This window comes from Anomaloglossus baeobatrachus, chromosome 11 (genome assembly GCF_048569485.1).
Source record: "Anomaloglossus baeobatrachus isolate aAnoBae1 chromosome 11, aAnoBae1.hap1, whole genome shotgun sequence".
Taxonomy (NCBI): Eukaryota; Metazoa; Chordata; class Amphibia; order Anura; family Aromobatidae; genus Anomaloglossus; species Anomaloglossus baeobatrachus.
Window position 1 is genome coordinate 40,402,915 of NC_134363.1, and position 20,327 is coordinate 40,423,241.

The window sequence follows — 20,327 nt, forward strand, 5'->3', positions numbered from 1 at the left end:
ACAAAAAAAATATTATTATTATTATTATTATTATTATTATTACTATTATTGTTATTATTATTATTATTATTATTATTATTATTATTATTATTATTAATAATAATAACAATAATAATAATAATAATAATAATCAAAGTAAAACTTTATAATAAAAATCAAAAAGATTATAATTAATTATTTAAAAGGAATCTGTCAGCATGATGTAGCAGCAGAGATACCGATTTCAGTGATTTGTTACTTACTGGTCTGCTTGCTGCATTTTTTATACTATCAGTTTTCACTGCTGCAGATCTGTATAACCCCACCCACATCCATGTTTGGCTGCCAATCAGAGTTGGTGGCGAGGTTACACAGATCTGCCGTACTAGGAGGCACAAGACATCTAGCCCTGCAATGATAATCTCCTGCTGATAAAACACTGATTTTATTGAAATTACAGCAAGCAGCCCAGTAAGTGACATATTGCTGGAATTAGGGTTTGTGCGCCTACATCATGCTCTTAGATGACATGGCAAAAACTAGTGACAGATTTTGGGGGTAGCAAAAAAACAAGAAGAAGAAAGAAAAATGAAAGAAAAAAAAATACCAAGCCTTGGAAATGTAAATGCAGCAGATGGGGATCATGTGTATCCCACTGCAGTAGAGAATGGGAGTAGAGTATATGGGAAAGTGTGACATATTTGCCACAAGGTGGCAGCATCAGCACGTAAGATGCACAAGGTCATGATGTTGAAAAGATAAAAATGGCTGGAGAATAATTTTGGGATTTCTATTTCGGCCCCAGTATAGAAGCCACACATCACTTTGACAATTTCCCATTTTTAAGAACAGACAAATAGAATTATTTTCCAAAACGGATCTGTTGTATGGAAACAGAGGGGCCCAATTGATGATTTTTGGGTCCATTATGTGTCATTTTTTTAGAACGGAAGCAAACGTTTTGCATTCTGCATTTTTTCCTCTATGCCAAAACTGACCGACCACTGCTACTGTCTGTGCTGAAAAAGCCTGGGGCTAGAAGGTAACAGAGGCAAAACAGGTCTTATAAACTCAATAGAAACGAGCTTGTAAGTGCTGATCATACTCTGATGTCTAGCAACGGTGGTTAGTCTCTACGGAAATGAGCTGTAAACAAAGGAAAAGTGTTCATATTTCAAAATGGCTGAACATTTTAAGAAGCAGTAAATTGCAAAACTACTTGTATTTACGAGCACTGACCAACCTGGATTAGGCATGTCTGAGACAAGAGCGACCCTCGGGGACAATCAATAGTCACATAATGATGCCTTCACAGACCAAGTATCATGAGGGTACCATGACGGAGAGTGGTCCCTCCTATTTCTGGGCTTCATACACACTCAGGTTATCACTGCTGGCTGTGAATATTCTCCTTTATCCAGCACTGCTAGGGTAAGTAGATCCTCTGGCCTCCTGAACTCTGAATGAAAGCTATAGGCAGCTGTTCTCTATTGCTAATTAGCTCTGCTATAAAGACTTCCCTGCTAGTCCAGGTAATCACTGGTGATAGTTTCTGCTTAGCTTGCCTCTAGAGGGAACCAATCAGTAATGGACCAGGAAGACATTCAGAGAACGTTGTGTTGTTTTCCCTCCCTTAATACTAGAAGTCCCAGAAATTTCGAGCTCCATTGTTTCCAAAGGTAGAAATGTTAAATGACCCCTCTCTGGGACTTCTAGTGTTAATCCTTTTTGTTTTTTCCCCTCTGGTCCATTCCTCATGATTACCTCTTGTTTGCATGATTGCTGTTAATTTTAGCCCTGTCTGTCCATTCCTCTCTGTGTCTTTAACCTAGAGCAGGACTAGCGTTCCCCCTGTCCTGCGCACTATACAGGGCTGAGCCCAGGGAAAGACAGGAGTAGGAGACAGGGTGAAAGAACCCGTATAGGGACATTAGGGAGTGCAGCGATCAGTCTCAGGTGAGTTTAGGAGGTGACCCTGCTCCCCTTTCCCTAGTGCAAGGGCCCACTGTTGTATTGTGTGCCCTGTGTGTTACGGCGCTCGCTGGTGGTTCCTGTGTACTTGGTGAAATCTCGGTAGTCACTGTGTTACATCAAGTCCCATGACATGGCAGGAGACACCACTAATCCTAATCTAGGTAGTCTGGTTCTTCCTCTAAGGAAGGTCATAGTTAACCCATAATATAAAGCAGTAAACTCTTACCTTTGACCTTCTCTCCTTTGCTGAGCGAGATTTCTCCTTCGCCCTGGGATTGGTAAGGTTTGGAGACCACAAAGGTGCGTCCCGGCACAGCTGAATACAGTTTGCGTTTCATGCGGTGATTCACAGTCCCGCCACTAGGGACATCTTTGGTAGAACCACTAGAACTGAAGAAGGAGAAAAATTTGTGACGGGTGACAATCAAGATTTCACATTTCTGCCCACACCCCTATTGTTCTTATTGGTGCATAGTTCAGATGGACAAGGCCTTTGTCTGTGACCCTATATAAACTGGTCACATGTACTAATAAAGGAGAATTCGTTGAGTACACCATATTAAACAGTGTGCGCTGTATTGATTTCCCGAGCGCTCGTAAAACAAATCTTAATTATTTGGAGTTCAAAAGGCATAGAAGGAGTGTATTTTGCTCACAGATGTATATTATTTTAACTCTTTGTGCATTGTGTTAAAGAAGGCAAATTACAATCATATATAATAGAAGATGCCGGTGTGTCCTTGTTTGTTGGAATTGACCTTTCTGGGTAACCTGGATGTCAGTGATGGTACCAAAGAAACTGGTAAATGCTAAGTACCCAATGCCCAATCTCACATTCTGTCTCCCTCTATGTGATGGCAGAGAGTCATGATTCCTCTGTGCAGAGCATCTTTCACTAGGAGATGCTCTGCTGTGTTTTTTTGGATTACTGAGCTGGCAGGTTGATTGAAGGATCAGGAGTCCATGCTTGCTCTGGGAGGTGTATTGCTCAGGTGTTTCATCTTTCTGGTATTTGCTCTGCTTCTTTACTGAGCATCTCCCCCAGAACCTCGCTAGTCGTTCATTTTGGTTCTTTATTTGTGCTGTTGGCCTGTGTGTCTGGAAGTGTTCTGATCTTTGTGTCTTGACCCCAGACTTTGGTTAGACTTCTCTCTGCCTGCTCTATTTTCCTGTCACGACCTCCTGGCTTTTGACCTTGGATCGTTACCTGACCAGGATTCCATGCTGGTTCTGGGAGGTGCTGATTACTCAGGTATTTCATCTTTCTGGTAATTACTCTGCTTGTTTACTGAGCATGCTCCCCCAGAACCTTGCCAGTCATACATTCTGGTTTGGTAGTTGTGCTGTTGGCCTGTGTTCCTGCATGTATTGTGATCTTTTTGTCTTGACCCCGGACCATTGTTTGACTCCTCTCTGCCCGCTCCCTGTTCCTGTCACTACCTCCTGGCTTTTGACCTTGGACCGTTATTTGACGACATCTTCGTTTACGCTCTGAATCTATTACGTGCCTTCCTGGAATTTAGACCCCGGATTGTGACCTGACTACGCCTCTGTATCGATACAGTACGTGTCCTCCTGTTACCAGACCCCGGCTTACATTACTACTCTTACCCACAAGTTGTGACTTGCATTACACAGAGATTATTGCGGGAGGTGGAGACATCATTCAAACTCTTGGCCTCCTACCAAACATCGGTGGGTCCAACCCTATCCCGACAATGTTCATGGTTACATGTTAGGTGCAAATGAGACCTATGACGGTAAATGGCCAATAAGTGGCCATGAACTTCACCAGAATCATCGCAGTCAACAAGCCGTGTTTTCCTTTCTGCTGTTTCAAGGTCTGATTTAGCCACCAAACACTGTCGTGTTCCGCATTGTGTCTCACCTCAGATGACTTCAGATAGACTCGGAGAGGCTGCCAGGTACTCTCAGGCTACAGAAGCTGCATTATGCTACGTTCTCATGTGAAAGTCTAAAGAGCTAAAAAATAATCAAAAACTTTCCGTTGGCAAATGGTGGCGTCTTATTTCGGGGTACCGCATGGGCCAGAGTGAAGTGCCACTAAAAAGACACCTGATGGACCTACCCTTATCTATGTACTACTGCTAAGTTGATGAGTTGGCCGCAACCTCCTAAGATCTGATCTTGGGAAGACCAAATCTGAGAATATCTGATCGTCAGGGGGTTATGAAGAACGAGATTCTTACCTAAAGGGCTTCATTCTAGATGGAGTTGGAGAGAAGAGGGAACCTCTTCACATTTTAAAGGGATCTCTACTTAAAGACCCTTTTTTTATATTTTGGTGCAAGATGGAAAAAAATACTAATGTAAAGACGTAGTAGATGTTCTACACCCATGGGAGCAGCTATAGAGGGCTCAGGAATAGTAGTCTCACTTAGGATCTGGTGCTCAAGGCAGTTTTTTGAGGTGGGGGAAAACTAGGATACATGTCCTTAGTACTCAGTGCCAAGTGGGTGCCAATAAGTCACAAGCAAGGCTAATTAGATAAAGGACTAGAGCAGTAAATGGAACCATGTAGCACGTTCAGGTTGACTGAAGTCTGATCACAACGAATAAACCACTAAAACAACACCACAAACAGGGGGGAACACCGGGGAAACGATACAACAGAGGTCCCTGCCGCTAGGGAGACGGTTGAGAGGGCACCGCCTGAGCTCTCTAGTCTCCCTGTACAGGTTCTTTCAACCTGTCGGCAAGCAAGATACCTTGGACCCTCAGCTGGCCCTAAACTCACCCTGCCTAGTGAGTAGGCCGATGTGTTCACTTGACTCGCCACTGCAATACGGAAATACAAGGGTAGGAAAACAAACAGAAGAAATACCGCAACACAAAAGGTTGAAGTCTGGCTTCTGGAACGCTCTAACACAGCTCCTTCCACCAAGGAAGCCAGAATACAAATGGATTTGTATCAACAGCAGAGATTGCTGGGTAACACCTTTATTTAAACCTGACGGGCGTGACTACAAAGCTACTGCAGCTAAGGCTCTCAGCTAGAGATTGCTGGAGAAGTTGCCAGCAATAAAACGGACATTAACTATTTAGGCACCAAAGGAAACGAAACCACATTTAAATGTGGATAACCAGATGGTAAACGTGGTTTCATTTCCTTTGGTGCCTAAACGGTTAATCTCCGTTTTTCTGCTGGTAGCTTCTCCAGCAGTCTCTAGCTGAGTGCTTCAACTGCAGCAGCTTTGCAGTCACACCCTTCAGGTTTAAATAGAAGTGTTGCCCAGCAATCCCTGCTGTTGATACAAATCCATTTATATACTGGCCTCCTTGGTGGAAGGAGCTGAGTTGAAGTGTTCCAGGAGCCGGACTTTATCCTTTTGTCTTGCGGTATTTCCTCTGTTTGTTTTCCTACCCTTGTGATTCCGTATTGTAGTGGCAAGTCTAGTGTACTTGTTGACCTACTCACTAGGCAGGGTGAGTTTTTGGCCAGCTGAGGGTCCAAGGTATCCTGCTCAGATGAAGCCATACTTACAAAACTCATCCTACAATACCCTAGGAAAAGGCGAAACCTCCTGGATAAGTAGAAAGTTCTCTATGCTTCAGGATGGCTTCTTTAGTGAAGAGGGGCATGAAAAAGGAGCATGGAGAAATTGTGGAGGGGCTTTTCATGAAAAAGGGGCATGAGTATGGGACATTATTTTGCCTTGAGCCTTATGGGAGTTCCTGGACAGTTTGGGGGCCATTGGCTTACATGCCCATGTCTTGTTATTTCTGGTTTCACTGAGATATTTTGCATCCGAATTATGTATCATGGCACTGTACGCACAGAGGCCGAACCATAAGATCCTGGGTCTGCTCCCCCGATAGAGAAGGGGTGTTGGTTATTATCATGGTCGCTGTGTACCTGGGCCGTCCTCGTGGTTGTTTCTTGGACTCCTCTGTGTGGCGTCCCCGTGAAGGTGACCGACTTCGAGCCCCCCTTGGGCTACTAGAGCTTCTCAGAGTCCCCCCTGAAGACTTTTGTCCCTGCAGAGTGACAGTATTGGCAGTGGAAGCGGAGAAGACCATCCAGTCGGGCAGTGATAGGCTGTTGTCGCTATTGGCACGTAAAAGGACATGGGGAACAGAAAGAGCTTTTCCTCCTTCTCTACGATGGACGGCGTAGGATGGAGATTCTTGGAAGGGCACTAAAAAGTAAAACAAAATTAAAGAATTTGCATAATTTCTAAACATCCGAAAGTTTTCTATCAACCTGTCCATGAAGGAAAAATGTGAATAATGTTTTTATATTTGACCCATATTGTTAATATATGAGAAAGCCGCTAGAGGTAGCACACTTCATTGATTCAATCCACCACGGGCCGGTGGTCACAGGAGGATCGTAATGACAGGCACAGGGGTCATCAGCTGAGCCCCAGCTGTCATGGCAAACCCATTGGTGTGCCCGTTATCAGATCATGGGCGCGCCAATGAGCACGTGGAATGAAGAACCCCTGCCGGTGCGTGCTAAATGCAGCTGTCAAATATTGCCAGCCGTTGCGGAGTGGTGCTCAACTCACGACTGTTATAGCCGGATGTTGGCTGAATAACACAGCCACCGTCTTAGAAAAATGCGGGCTCGGCATGCAAGCCCCCATGAAAGTCAGAGACAAAAAATATGAAGGACATATGTCGTGAAGGGCTTGTCTCTATGTGACCGCAGACTTGTGAATCCTCACATCACGCGCACTTGTGCACTGCGAGGATTCTCTGGTGTCAGAGCCGGGAACGGCTGTCACGAATTTGCGATTTGCAGACTCCCTGCCAAAACCTAACTAGATGGCGGCAGGCTCATGGAATACAAGTGTATTCATGCGAGGCAGTCATCGGATTCTGTCCGGGAGTCTGTATATCTCATACTTGTGGTCACATGACCACTATTCCCGACTCATACACCGGAGAATCCTCGCAGCGCACAGTGCGCACAATGTAAGGATTCACAAGTCTGCAGCCGCTAGAGTGACACATACAATGACTGCAAACTTGTTGTTTTAGGCTAGACAACCCCTTTAAGGCAAGTAGGAGACAGTGTCTTAAGTACAGAACTCTCACATGTCTACTGCCTGTCTCCTGTGGCTCCTGCTTTTCTCTTGTGTCTACTGTTTCTCAGGTCTCCTGCCTGCCTCTTTTATTCTGTCTTTCTTCTTCTCATGTCTCCTGCCTGTCTCTTGTGTCTCCTGCCCGTGTATTGTGTGACGCCCCTGGACTATCAGGTCGTCACAGGGTACTGCAAAAGCTGCCCTCTCGTGCAGTATTCCACCTCCCTCTTTGTTCTGGGTCCCTACTTAGGTGGTGTTGACTCCATCAGCGAATAAAAACCCTAGATACACCCTGCACCACACCCACCTAACACACCAGTGGACGGCTTGAGCAGAATAGAGTCGCCCACCTGGGGGGTTGGGGAGGGGAGGTGAGGAACTGTAGTGGAGTTGAGTTGAGTAGAGGAGAGTAGAGAATAGCCCTCGAGCTGTCAAAAGCTCAGAGGAGGTAGGGAGTGGGACTCCCAAAGTAACGGCCTAGGTTGCAGACGGTGGTCTGGGCCTAGAAGGAGTCGGACACCCCGGTCGCAGGGGATCGTGGCAGGGTGCTCGGGCTCGTCGAGGAGGACGACCGGCAGCCTGGCCCTATCACCGGTCCAGGACCGAAGGCATGATACACGGACCCTAGGTTGGGGAGTAGCTTCAGGCAACCCAACAATTCACCTGAGGAGAACAGAGCCTTCATGATTCGTTCCCACCCACTCCAAAATCGGGGCATTAACGCAACGAGGGGGATAGGATTTTCAAAGTAAAAATGGTCCAGAAAATACCAAGCATTAGCCCTGAGAGCAAACTCCCTCACTTAGCCATGGGGAGCGGGGCCTGGCTAGTTCCAAGCTACCGGGCCATCAAGTTGAAGTGTGCCGCCCCCATGCCAGCAGCCGCTGCTGCTCAGATCTGGACCCGCTGCGTGGCTCGAGGGATCCTCCGGACCCGGGGGTCACACAGACATACCGAATGAAAAGGGGGACGTAGTTGTACGGCCTTGACCGTATTTGGTTTATGACGCCACCCACGGTGTGTGGTGAAGCGGGACACCACCGCTGCTGTTGTGGGATACCCAAGGGAGATGTAATGGCAGCCGGATGTTGACCCCTCCATGGGTAGGGATGGTTGCCCCGGGGCCGTGTCTGTGCAGGGTATGGCGATGGCAGGGGCCTGCGTGCCCGGACGTAGCAGGGGATGTTTGGTTACTCACCAGCAAATGAATCACACAAGTCTTTTGGTAAACTAAGGTGCTGGTGGCCGGCCGCCGCGGCCGGTTGTACTCTGGTCCCCCACCCGGGCTGGTGGTCGCCGTCTCTTCCTCTGCACTGGTTGTGGTTGTGTGTTTGGACTTCCCAGTATGGAACACGAGAGGCCGCTCCCAGCTTTCTGTGTGCCTATTGAGCCGTGCACGCTGACGCTGACCCGTGGGATCTATGGGTCCTGGCGGTTGCCCTATCCCTATCTGTGAGTGGTTGTTTGCTTTTGGGACTTTGGTTGGGACAGGACCTGTAATCCTGCCCTCAATCGGTTGATTAGCTAGGCCATTGGTTCCGGTCCTGGCTTCAGGGTCCGAGTACCCCGTCTGTGCACGGTTTCAGGTCGGGTCTCCGGTGTCGGTACCGGCGGGCTCTAACACTGCTCTGGTCCTCCTCGGATCTGCCGAGCCATCGTCCCGTCTCCTGCTGATGGAGACCACCGCCTGCCACCTAGCCAAGGTACAAGGGTATCAACCCTGGCACCGTTCAACTTGAACTTCTCCTCTGCTGGAGCTACACCTATCTCCAGCCCACACTCCTCTCAACTTGAACTACAAACTCAATCTGCTTGCTTTCCCGCCTTGGGCTGTCTAGACCCCCTAGATGGGCATTCCCTAACTGCCTGGTCCCGCCCACTGGTGTGCGTGTCTTGCCCTGAAGGGGATGACTAGGGTTTCAGGTCGGCTGTATGTGACCTAGGTGAGGGAAGGTGTTATGTGGGGGCCTAATGTGTGACTACCTGGTTTTGCCAGGGTGTCACAGAAGTATAAACTAAGTGCCAGGAGGCAGGTCACGGACCACCAGGCAGCACCACTTGGGGACGGGACCCGGACGAGCTCCCCTCAGCGGCAGCGGTACCCAGAGACTTGGTTTACCCCGTTGTCGGTGTCTGATAATGGACTGAGTGAGTACGAGAGTGACCCCTTCATACCCACGGCATTTCTCACCTTTCACCGATTCCTGGGGTATCCCCTACCCGTGGAGGGTTCCAACACCTTGCTGCCCCGTTCCATCATCCCCGGGTACTCCTAACAGCAGCGGTGGTACTCCTAATTACCACACACCATGGGTGGCGTCACGAACTATAACTCCCCTGTAAATACCCCCCTTTTCATTTGAGTGGCCGCACCACCCTCGGGTCCGGAGACCCTCGAGCCACAGCGAACCTGGATCCAAGCAGCTCGGCTGCTTCCACAGGGAGGTACACTTGTATCTCCTGTTTCTTTCTCCGATCTCCTTCTTGTTTCTTATATCCTGTATTTCTCTATCGTTTCATTGGGGGACACAGGACCATGGGTTATGCTGCTGTCACTAGGAGGCTGACACTAAGTAGACATGAAAAGTTAGCTCCTCCCTAGCAGTATACACCCCGAGCCGGAGGCGGGCTCAGATCAGTTTTTAGCTTAGTGTCGTAGGAGGCTGATGTGGGCCGTCTCGGCCCCCCTCAGCCAATTGCTTTTTTGCGTTTTTTCTACTATTTCGGCGCCGGTCAGCGCTCTCATACCTGCCTTTTTCTCTATGCAGGTATTTTCGTCACTCTTACTTCGCAGCCCTGTCGGTACCACTCCCCAGGGTCGCAGGGGTTTGAGATCTTGGGCCCTCTCCCCCGTTCGCCCCCGCTGGTACCACTCCCGGGGGTGTTCGTGTGGGCAGGTTTGTCGTGGGCACCCCTGATTCGCCCGGAGGTATCACCCCAATGGGCCTACAGGGGCATTCAGCAGGGATGGATTATGGCAGCGCGCTGTGTTTTGATGGGCCCTCACCGCTGCTCTCTGCTGCTGGGGGCTCCTTCCCCCATCATGACGTCCACTTCCCTGCCTTTTACACGCTCTCTCCCGGAGTCTGCCGTCTCCCAGGGCGAGGGCACTGTTCACAGGCAGGGGCTGGGTGCCCTGCCTGCACCGCTTTCATTGCTGGCTGCCCTCCTCCTCGGCCGGCTCCTAACTTTAGTCCCCGGTCTCGGCCTAGCCGCGCTTGCACCTTAGCCACGCCCCCCGCCGCAGCGCTGTGACCGCCGCTTGTCTGGCCCAGCTTCCCCCCACCCTGCAGCCCCCTGGCTGAGAGTGGGGGCGGTTACTTTCGTTTTCTTCGCGCCGATTCGGCGCTCCTCCCCCAGCCTGCTCCAGCGTCCCCGCGCCATATTGCTGTTTCTCTGAAGCTGCAGCGCCGGCGTTTCCATATTGCACCGCATCTCTGGTAGCTCCTTCCTCCAGGATCCCTCTGCTGGGCTGGTGGGCGGCACACAGGACCGGGGTAAGCTCTGCTCCTCAGGAGTAGCCCTCACTAGACAGCGTTTTTCCCTTAATTAGGGACGAGTTAACCCTCTCCTGTCTCCTTCCTAGCAGCACCAGGGAGAGTTATCCTTTCACCATGCCTAATACTAAGTCCACCCGTCCCAAGCAGGCCCCCTTTGCCTTATTCTTTGCATGCTCCTCCTGCAAAACCAAGTTTTCCCAAGGCCAGGACGAGCCACTATGCTCCGTCTGTTCTGATAACGCGCAGCACCTGCAGGACCCCTCGGCCGACGCTTCTGAGACCGCAGCGCCAGATGCTACAGGCCCCTGCGTCCCGCCCTCCCCCGCATGGCTAGCGTCACTGTCCCAGTCCGTAGAGTCCCTCTCTGAGGCTTCTCGGACCATCGCGCAAGCACTGCGCCTGCTGCCGTCGCTTACCCAGACGCCTGCAGACCCGACGCTACCGCCGCCGGAGCAAGTAAGCCCCGTTGCAGGGACCTCCTCGGCTGCGCAGAAGCGTACCCGTAAGGTATCTTCTTCAGACTCTTCGCAGGTTTCACCTTCACCACCAGGGCCGTCCCATCATTCCTCCCGGGAACATTCTGACTGCTCCGATGATGAAGACGATGCAGCACCCGTGCTGGACGCTGAGCAGGCGGCTGATATTCGGCGTATGGTGAATAGCCTGGTGGAGGCAGTGAACCAGACCCTAAAGGTACAAGTGGACCCTGTCTCCTCTCAGAGCACCCAAGTCTCGTTTAAGCGATTGAGGCGGCCACAGAGCACTTTCAGCGGACATCCGGAATTTGCCGACTTGCTGCGCACCCACAGGCAGCAGCCAGACAAGGTATTTACCAGCAGCAGGTACATTAATCTACACTATCCTTTTCCAGAGGATCTTAAAAAGGACTGGGCGGGCTCTCCTGTGGTCGACCCCCCAATCTCCCGCCTATCCTCTCACACAGTCCTTCCACTCACTGACGGTACGTCCCTCAGAGATCCCACGGACCGTACTATTGACAGGTTGGCCCGTTCCGCCTTCGAGGCGGCGGGCACTTCCCTCTCACCAGCCTTTGCCTCGGTTTGGGTCGCGAAGGCACTGATGTCCTGGGCAGACACGCTACGCGGCGGACTCCGAGCAGTTTCTGCCAATCCAGATCTGGTCCTCATCTCCTCGCAGATTACCCTCGCGGGTGAGTATCTGCTCAACGCAGCCCTAGCATCTGCCAATTGCGCGGCCCAGGCCGCCAGCAACAACGTGGCCATCCGCCGAGCACTCTGGCTCCGTTCCTGGAACGCGGACGCGGCCTCTAAGAAGTCGCTGACTTCTCTGCCTTTCCTAGGGGAACGTCTTTTTGGAGAGAGACTGGACAAGTTGATCTCCGATGCAACGGGGGGAAAGAGTACATCTCTCCCCCAATTGCGCCCCAAGCGCATCCTAAATCGGCGCCCCGCCGCTCGTTTTCGCCCCTTTCGCAGCTTCAACTCCAATCCCCAGCCGCGGAAAAGCCGCTCTCCTCCGAGAGACAGGAAGACCCCGTCATTCAAGACCAATCCCGCCTGGCGTTCACGCCCCCGCCAGCCCACGAGATCCTCTTCCGGTTACCACCGACGTTCCTCCAAGTGACTCGCGGTCGGCGCGCTCCAGCGCCGGACTAGTGGGAGGACGTCTGTTGCGCTTCCAGCATGTGTGGATCCCCCTGACCGCGGATGCCTGGGTCAGGGAGATCATCACATCTGGCTACAAAATCGAATTCGACTCAAGGCCGCCGAATCGGTTTTTCCTTTCCCGTCCTCCCGAAGCTCCCGCACGAGCGCGTGCGTTTTTTCACGCCATAGACTCCCTCCTCCAAGCCGGGGTCGTGGTGCCAGTTCCCCCCGCAGAACGTTTCAGAGGGTTCTATTCCAACATTTTCGTGGTCCCCAAGAAAGATGGGTCCGCCCGCCCCGTCCTCGACCTAAAGCTGCTAAACAGGTCGGTGAGGTCGCGGCCGTTTCGGATGGAGTCACTCCGCTCCGTGATCGCGTCCATGGAGATCGGCGAGTTCCTGGCATCGCTGGATATTCGGGACGCCTATCTTCACATACCTATAGCCACCTCTCACCAACAGTTCCTCCGCTTCGCGATAGCGGAGGATCACTTCCAGTTCACGGCTCTTCCTTTCGGCCTCGCATCCGCTCCCAGGGTCTTCACGAAAATCATGGCGGCGGCCATGTCCGTCCTCCATTCCAGGGGTGTCATGGTCATCCCGTACTTGGACGATATGCTCATCAAAGGCTCGTCGTTCAAGGATTGTCGTCTGGGGGTTCAGGTCACGATCGACACCCTCTCCCGGTTAGGGTGGCTGATCAACCGAAAGAAGTCCTTTCTGACCCCGGGCCGGCGGATCACCTTTTTAGGCATGGTATTCGATACCACCCAAGGTCGGGTTTTCCTCACACAGGAAAAGATTTCCTCTCTGCAACAAGGCATCCGCGTTCTCCAGCGCCAGCGCCAAGTTTCCATCAGGTTCGGCATGCGAGTCCTGGGGCGTATGGTAGCGGCAATGGAAGCCGTTCCCTTTGCGCAGTTCCACCTCCGGCCCCTCCAACTAGCCTTGCTGAAGGAATGGGACAGATCTCCCTTTTCCCTGGACCGCAGGATCCTTCTTTCGCCAGAGACCCGCCACTCACTCAGCTGGTGGAGCAATCAACGCAATCTCACATCAGGAAGGTCATTCCTCCCGCTCCACTGGAAAATAGTGACCACCGATGCCAGTCTCCAGGGCTGGGGAGCCGTGTTCCGCCATCACACAGCTCAGGGCCGTTGGTCGCCGCGGGAGAGCTCTCTCCCGATCAACATTCTGGAGATAAGGGCCATTCGGCTAGCCTTGCAGCAGTTTCGGCACCTAGTTCAGGGTTGCCCGATCAGGATCCAGTCGGACAATGCGACGGCGGTGGCGTACATCAACCACCAAGGAGGCACAAGAAGTGCCGGGGCGATGCGAGAAGTCAGGAAGATTTTGCATTGGGCAGAGCGTCATCACTCTCTGATCTCAGCGGTCCACATCCCGGGCGTGGACAATTGGGCGGCGGACTTCCTCAGCAGGGAAGGCCTCGCGTCCGGCGAATGGTCTCTCAATCAGGAAGTCTTCAACCAGATCTGCGGCAGATGGGGCGTGCCAGATGTAGACCTAATGGCCTCCAGGTTCAACCGTCAGGTACCGCAATTCGTAGCACGGTGCCGCGACAGCTTGGCGTTAGGAGTCGACGCACTCACCCTGCCATGGGGCCAGTTCAGTCTCCCGTACATCTTCCCTCCACTTCCTCTAATCCCGAGGGTCCTCAAGAAGATCAAGGCGGAAGGAATACCAGTAATCCTGGTGGCTCCGGACTGGCCCAGGCGAGCATGGTTCGCAGAACTCACTCAGCTCCTCGCAGACACCCCTTGGCGTCTTCCAGACCGTCACGATCTTCTTCAGCAGGGACCCCTTTTCCATCAGAATTCAAGGGTTCTAAGTTTGACGGCCTGGCCATTGAATCCTGGGTTCTAGCTCAGGCTGGTTTCGCTCCAAGAGTGATACAAACAATGATTAAGGCCAGGAAACCTTCTTCTTCAAAGATTTATTACCGCACGTGGAAAGTTTTCTTCAGGTGGTGCGAAGAGAACAAAGTTTCTTCTCCCCTCGCCTTCTCTCTTCCTTCGCTATTGGCATTCTTACAGTCCGGCCTAGATGCGGGTCTCTCGCTAGCCACACTAAAAGGCCAGGTTTCGGCTTTGACAATTCTTTTTCAGAAGCCACTAGCCTCTCGCCCGCAGGTTAAGACCTTCATCCAAGGAGTTGCCCACCTAGCCCCGCCTTATCGTCGCCCTCTAGAACCATGGGACCTTAATCTAGTCCTAGGGTCCCTTCAGGGTCCTCCCTTCGAGCCTCTGCGAGATTCTTCCCTTTCTCACCTATCTTGGAAGGTAGTGTTCCTCGTTGCCGTCACTTCTATTCGAAGGACGTCAGAACTGGCAGCTCTTTCTTGTCGTGCACCCTTTCTGGTTTTTCACCAGGATAAAGTGGTTCTCCGGCCAGATCCCTCCTTCCTTCCGAAGGTGGTCTCCTCGTTTCATCTAAACGAAGAAATTGTCCTTCCGTCCTTTTGTCCTGGACCTTCCCACAGCTTGGAGAGGTCCCTGCACACCCTGGACCTAGTGCGCGCCCTTAGGATCTACATCTCCAGGACCGCGCCGTTCCGTAAGTCGGATGGTCTGTTTGTTCTTCCTTCGGGCCCCAAGAGGGGTGAGGCGGCATCCAAGGCCACAATTGCCAGATGGATCCGTTCCGCCATATCTGAGGCCTATCGGATTCGGGACAAGTCTCCGCCTCGGGGGGTAAGGGCTCACTCTACCCGAGCGGTGGGAGCCTCTTGGGCGATTAGGCATCAGGCGTCGGCCGATCAGGTCTGCAAGGCCGCCACCTGGTCTAGTCTGCACACCTTTACCAGATTCTACCAAGTTCACACTCAAGCATCGGCAGATGCGGCTTTTGGGAGAAAGGTTTTGCAGGCGGCAGTTGCACACCTGTAATAGGGTGACAACATTCAGTCGTAATGTATGCCCGCCGGGGGAGGTCGTTGTTTATTCTCCCTGCGGCGGTGCTTCGATATTCCCACCCAGGGACTGCTTTTGGACGTCCCATGGTCCTGTGTCCCCCAATGAAACGATAGAGAAAGAAGGATTTTTGTGTACTCACCGTAAAATCTCTTTCTCTGAGTCTTCATTGGGGGACACAGCACCCACCCTGCTTGGTTGTTGTTGTTTTTCATTGCATTTGCCTGCCATTTTCAGGGTCTTAGGTTCATAGACCACCTGTTCGCACGGCTGCATTAATTTAGTTATAACTTTGTTTTATGTATGGTGATTCGGGTACTCCTCCTACTGCTTCTGCACAAACTGATCTGAGCCCGCCTCCGGCTCGGGGTGTATACTGCTAGGGAGGAGCTAACTTTTCATGTCTACTTAGTGTCAGCCTCCTAGTGACAGCAGCATAACCCATGGTCCTGTGTCCCCCAATGAAGACTCAGAGAAAGAGATTTTACGGTGAGTACACAAAAATCCTTCTTTTGTATCCTGCCTGTCTCTCTCTCGGGTCTCTTGCCTGTCACTCTCTCAAGTCTCCTGCCTGTCTCTTGTGTCCTGCCTATCTCTCTCTCATGTCTCCTGCTGTCTCTTATTCTGCCTGTCTCCCTTTCAGCTCTCCCACCTGTCTCTTGCATCTCCTGTTTCTCTCTCAGGTCTCCTGACTGTCTCTTGCATCTCCTGTTTCTCTTTCAAGTCTCCTGACTGTCTCTTTACACAGGCAGGATACCTGAGAGAGAGAGACAGGCAGGATACAAGAGAGTCTCTTGTATCCTGCCTGTCTCTCTCTCTTAGGTATCCTGCCTGTGTCTTGTATCCTGCCTGTCTCTCTCTCTTAGGTATCCTGCCTGTGTCTTGTATCCTGCCTGTCTCTCTCTCTCAGGTCTGTTGCCTGTCTCTTGTATCCTGCCTGTCTCTCTCAGGTCTCTTGCCTGTCTCTTGTATCCTGCCTGTCTCTCTCAGGTCTCTTGCCTGTCTCTTGTATCCTGCCTGTCTCTCTCTGAGGTCTCCAGCCTGTCTCTTGTATCCTGCCTATCTCTCTCATGTCTCCTGCCTGTCTCTTATTCTGCCTGTCTCTCTCTGAGGTCTCCTGCCTGTCTCTTGTATCCTGCCTGTCTCTCTCTCAGGTCTCCTGCCTGTCTCTTGTATCCTGCCTGTCTCTCTCTCAGGTCTCCTGCCTGTTTCTTGTATCCTGCCTGTCTCTCTCTCAGGTCTCCTGCCTGTCTCTTCTATCCTGCCTGTCTCCCTCTCAGGTCTCCTGCCTGTCTCTTGTATCCTGCCTGTCTCTCTCTCAGGTCTCCTGCCTGTCTCTTCTATCCTGCCTGTCTCCCTCTCAGGTCTGTTGCCTGTCTCTTGTATCCTGCCTGTCTCTCTCTCAGGTCTCTTGCCTGTCTCTTGTATCCTGCCTGTCTCTCTCAGGTCTGTTGCCTGTCTCTTGTATCCTGCCTGTCTCTCTCTCTTAGGTATCCTGCCTGTCTCTTGTATCCTGCCTGTCTCTCTCAGGTCTCTTGCCTGTCTCTTGTATCCTGCCTGTCTCTCTCTGAGGTCTCCAGCCTGTCTCTTGTATCCTGCCTGTCTCTCTCTGAGGTCTCCATCCTGTCTCTTGTATCCTGCCTATCTCTCTCATGTCTCCTGCCTGTCTCTTATTCTGCCTGTCTCTCTCTGAGGTCTCCTGCCTGTCTCTTGTATCCTGCCTGTCTCTCTCTCAGGTCTCCTGCCTGTCTCTTGTATCCTGCCTGTCTCTCTCTCAGGTCTCCTGCCTGTTTCTTGTATCCTGCCTGTCTCTCTCTCAGGTCTCCTGCCTGTCTCTTCTATCCTGCCTGTCTCCCTCTCAGGTCTGTTGCCTGTCTCTTGTATCCTGCCTGTCTCTCTCTCAGGTCTCCTGCCTGTCTCTTGTATCCTGCCTGTCTCTCTCAGGTCTGTTGCCTGTCTCTTGTATCCTGCCTGTCTCTCTCAGGTCTCCTGCCTGTCTCTTGTATCCTGCCTGTCTCTCTCAGGTCTCCTGCCTGTCTCTTGTATCCTGCCTGTCTCTCTCAGGTCTGTTGCCTGTCTCTTGTATCCTGCCTGTCTCTCTCTCAGGTCTCCTGTCTGTCTCTTGTATCCTGCCTGTCTCTCTCAGGTCTCCTGCCTGTCTCTTGTATCCTGCCTGTCTCTCTCTCTTAGGTATCCTGCCTGTGTCTTGTATCCTGCCTATCTCTCTCATGTCTCCTGCCTGTCTCTTATTCTGCCTGTCTCTCTCTGAGGTCTCCTGCCTGTCTCTTGTATCCTGCCTGTCTCTCTCTCAGGTCTCCTGCCTGTCTCTTGTATCCTGCCTGTCTCTCTCTCAGGTCTCCTGCCTGTTTCTTGTATCCTGCCTGTCTCTCTCTCAGGTCTCCTGCCTGTCTCTTCTATCCTGCCTGTCTCCCTCTCAGGTCTGTTGCCTGTCTCTTGTATCCTGCCTGTCTCTCTCTCAGGTCTGTTGCCTGTCTCTTGTATCCTGCCTGTCTCTCTCTCAGGTCTCCTGCCTGTCTCTTGTATCCTGCCTGTCTCTCTCTCAGGTCTCCTGTCTGTCTCTTGTATCCTGCCTGTCTCTCTCTCAGGTCTCCTGTCTGTCTCTTGTATCCTGCCTGTCTCTCTCTCTCTCTTAGGTCTCCTGCCTGTCTCTTGTATCCTGCCTGTCTCTTGTATCCTGCCTCTCTCTCAGGTCTCTTGCCTGTCTCTTCTATCCTGCATGTCTCTCTCTTAGGTCTCCTGCCTGTCTCTTATATCCTGCTTGTCTCTTGTATCCTGCCTGTCTCTCTCTTAGGTCTCCTCCCTGTCTCTTGTATCCTGCCTGTCTCTCTCAGGTCTCCTGCCTGTCTCTTGTTTCCTGCCTGTCTCTCTCAGGTCTCCTGCCTGTCTCTTGTATCCTGCCTGTCTCTCTCAGGTCTGTTGCCTGTCTCTTGTATCCTGCCTGTCTCTCTCTCAGGTCTCTTGCCTGTCTCTTGTATCCTGCCTGTCTCTCTCAGGTCTCTTGCCTGTCTCTTGTATCCTGCCTGTCTCTTGTATCCTGCCTGTCTCTTGTATCCTGCCTGTCTCTCTCAGGTCTCCTGCCTGTCTCTCTCTCAGGTCTCCTGTCTGTCTCTTGTATCCTGCCTGTCTCTCTTAGGTCTCCTGCCTGTCTCTTGTATCCTGCCTGTCTCTCTCAAGTCTCCTGACTGTCTCTCTCAGGTCTCTTGCCTGTCTCTTGTATCCTGCCTGTCTCTTCTATCCTGCCTGTCTCTCTTAGGTCTCCTGTCTGTCTCTTGTATCCTGCCTGTCTCTCTCTTAGGTCTCCTCCCTGTCTCTTTTTTCTGCCTCACTCTTTCTAATCACTGCCTCCATGTTTTCTCTCTTCCACTCTTTTTTTACTGGTCTCCTTCCCCCTGGTTGCCTCTAACTCTACTCCCCCCAATAATCCCGTCCCCCCTATATGGCTGCACAGTCCGCTTGATGTGACACCGTGGAGGGGATGGCTGCGATGCTCAGCTCTGGTCTCCGCTGCTCGGCTCCTGGTTCCTGCAGGCTGAGGACTTCTGCACCTGAGCAGCCTGCACTCAGCACTCAGTGCTAGCTCTCAGGGGGCGGCACATTCAGACCCTGACAGACAGTACCGGATTGGGGCACTTCTTTCCGATTCTAGGACCAGGCTATTTTTTCAATAACCAGTTTGAGAGAATCGGTAAGAGCCACACGATTTTCATCCCTGGGTATGAGAGATATATGGAGAGGAACATAGTGTATCCCAATCACTTAATGCCTCCAATTGTAATGTCCTGCGTTTGCGCTTTTTTTTTGTGCTTAACATTTATCCGCGCCTGCGCAAAAGGAAACTGGCGCAGCCTCAGTGCAATGCGTGAGAAGTTTCTGATAGACGGGGTCCCTTTACTTAATGTCAATCAGCCACCATTACAGAACTAGCCATCCCCTTTAGCAGAAGGTTAACAGAAAATTTGGATTAAAGGGGTATTCCCATCTCCAAGATCCTATCCCCATATGTAGTAGGTATAATAATAATAATAATATTAGCAAATACCTCCAATTAAAAATATAGTATAGTTCTCCTGATTAGCTATGTCACTTACCTCATGTGCAGGGCATTGCAGGACCTTAGGTATCTATGGTTATGACCACAGTTAGTTACTTGTTTGTGGTCATGGATACTTAAAATACTTAAAGGAGTGTTGATGTAAGGGGGTCTAGGGCTCTGCCACCCCCTCAGAGGTATAGCACTGTGTTTATGTTTATTAAAGGAGTGTGCTATGTGTTGTACAGCCACTAGATGGCAATGTTGCACAGATCACTTCCCTGGTGGTGGCCGTAGCTTATAGTCACCAAATCAGGTGACAGGTTCCCTTTAAAAATATTATGTTTAACCCAAGTGTGTATAGTTCAGATATAATGTATACCTTCATCGTGGGTATGTGTATTTAAGGTATCAAATGTGTTTTACTAGACCCCAGTACCAGAGGATGGATCTTCAAACCCCTGTAGTAGCCAGGAGCGGGCAACATGGTAAGTGGTATGAGGAATATTGTCAGTGCTTATTGTTTGTGTGATGTTGGTGATAAAATGTTTATTGCAGGTAAAATTTCCCTCGGAGTGTTCGGTCGGGGGCGGCCAAGGTTAAAAGAAGGAGGGATGTAAGGGGGTCTAAGGCTTTGCCACCCCCTCAGATGTATACCCCTGTGTTTATGTTTATTAAACGAGTGTGCTATGTGTTGTACGGCCACTAGATGGCAATGTTGCACAGATTGCTTCCCTGGTACCCTCTGGACAGGAAAAAGATTAATTATAGGGGGTGTAGTTGATAAAAAGGGCAAGTAATAAGAGAGTCCCAGTGAGGTAAAAGTGAAGAGTAGCTGAGACTGCAGTCGGCCTAATAGGCAAGAAGCCTGTTTGAAGTAATTTGGCCAGACCTTCGGGGTCATACTCGGACACCGGACATGCAGGGTCCTGTGCGAGGAAGGACTGAGTGTAACTTTGTCCCTAGAAGAGGGTTTAGTCCGTGTGGTATGAGTGGCATCCGTTTCCCTGGAAGGAATACCCAAAGAACCCCCTCAAGAGAGGGTGAGAACTGAACGTGAAAGTAGAGGTTGAACCTGCCACGTACTGTGACGTCCTAAGAGGAGACGAGGGGTTTAGAGATCTTCTCTAAGATTCAACTGTCAGGGAAGCGGTCGGCCGGTAAATTGAACATAGTAGGTGTCATAATATTAATATTAGCAAATACCTCCAATTA

At 51.1% G+C, this 20,327-nt stretch overlaps 1 protein-coding gene across 1 annotated transcript in view; it reads right to left on the minus strand.

The window, feature by feature from the left end:
- LOC142255791 (SH3 and multiple ankyrin repeat domains protein 1-like) overlaps nt 1-20,327 on the minus strand; it is a 391,018-nt gene that overhangs the window by 23,199 nt on the left and 347,492 nt on the right. The window contains exons 11-12 of the mRNA XM_075327238.1: nt 5,831-6,113; nt 2,180-2,343 (exon numbers count right to left, since the gene is read on the minus strand). Coding sequence (XP_075183353.1) covers nt 2,180-2,343; nt 5,831-6,113 — 447 coding nt within the window. The remainder of the gene's footprint in view (nt 1-2,179; nt 2,344-5,830; nt 6,114-20,327) is intronic.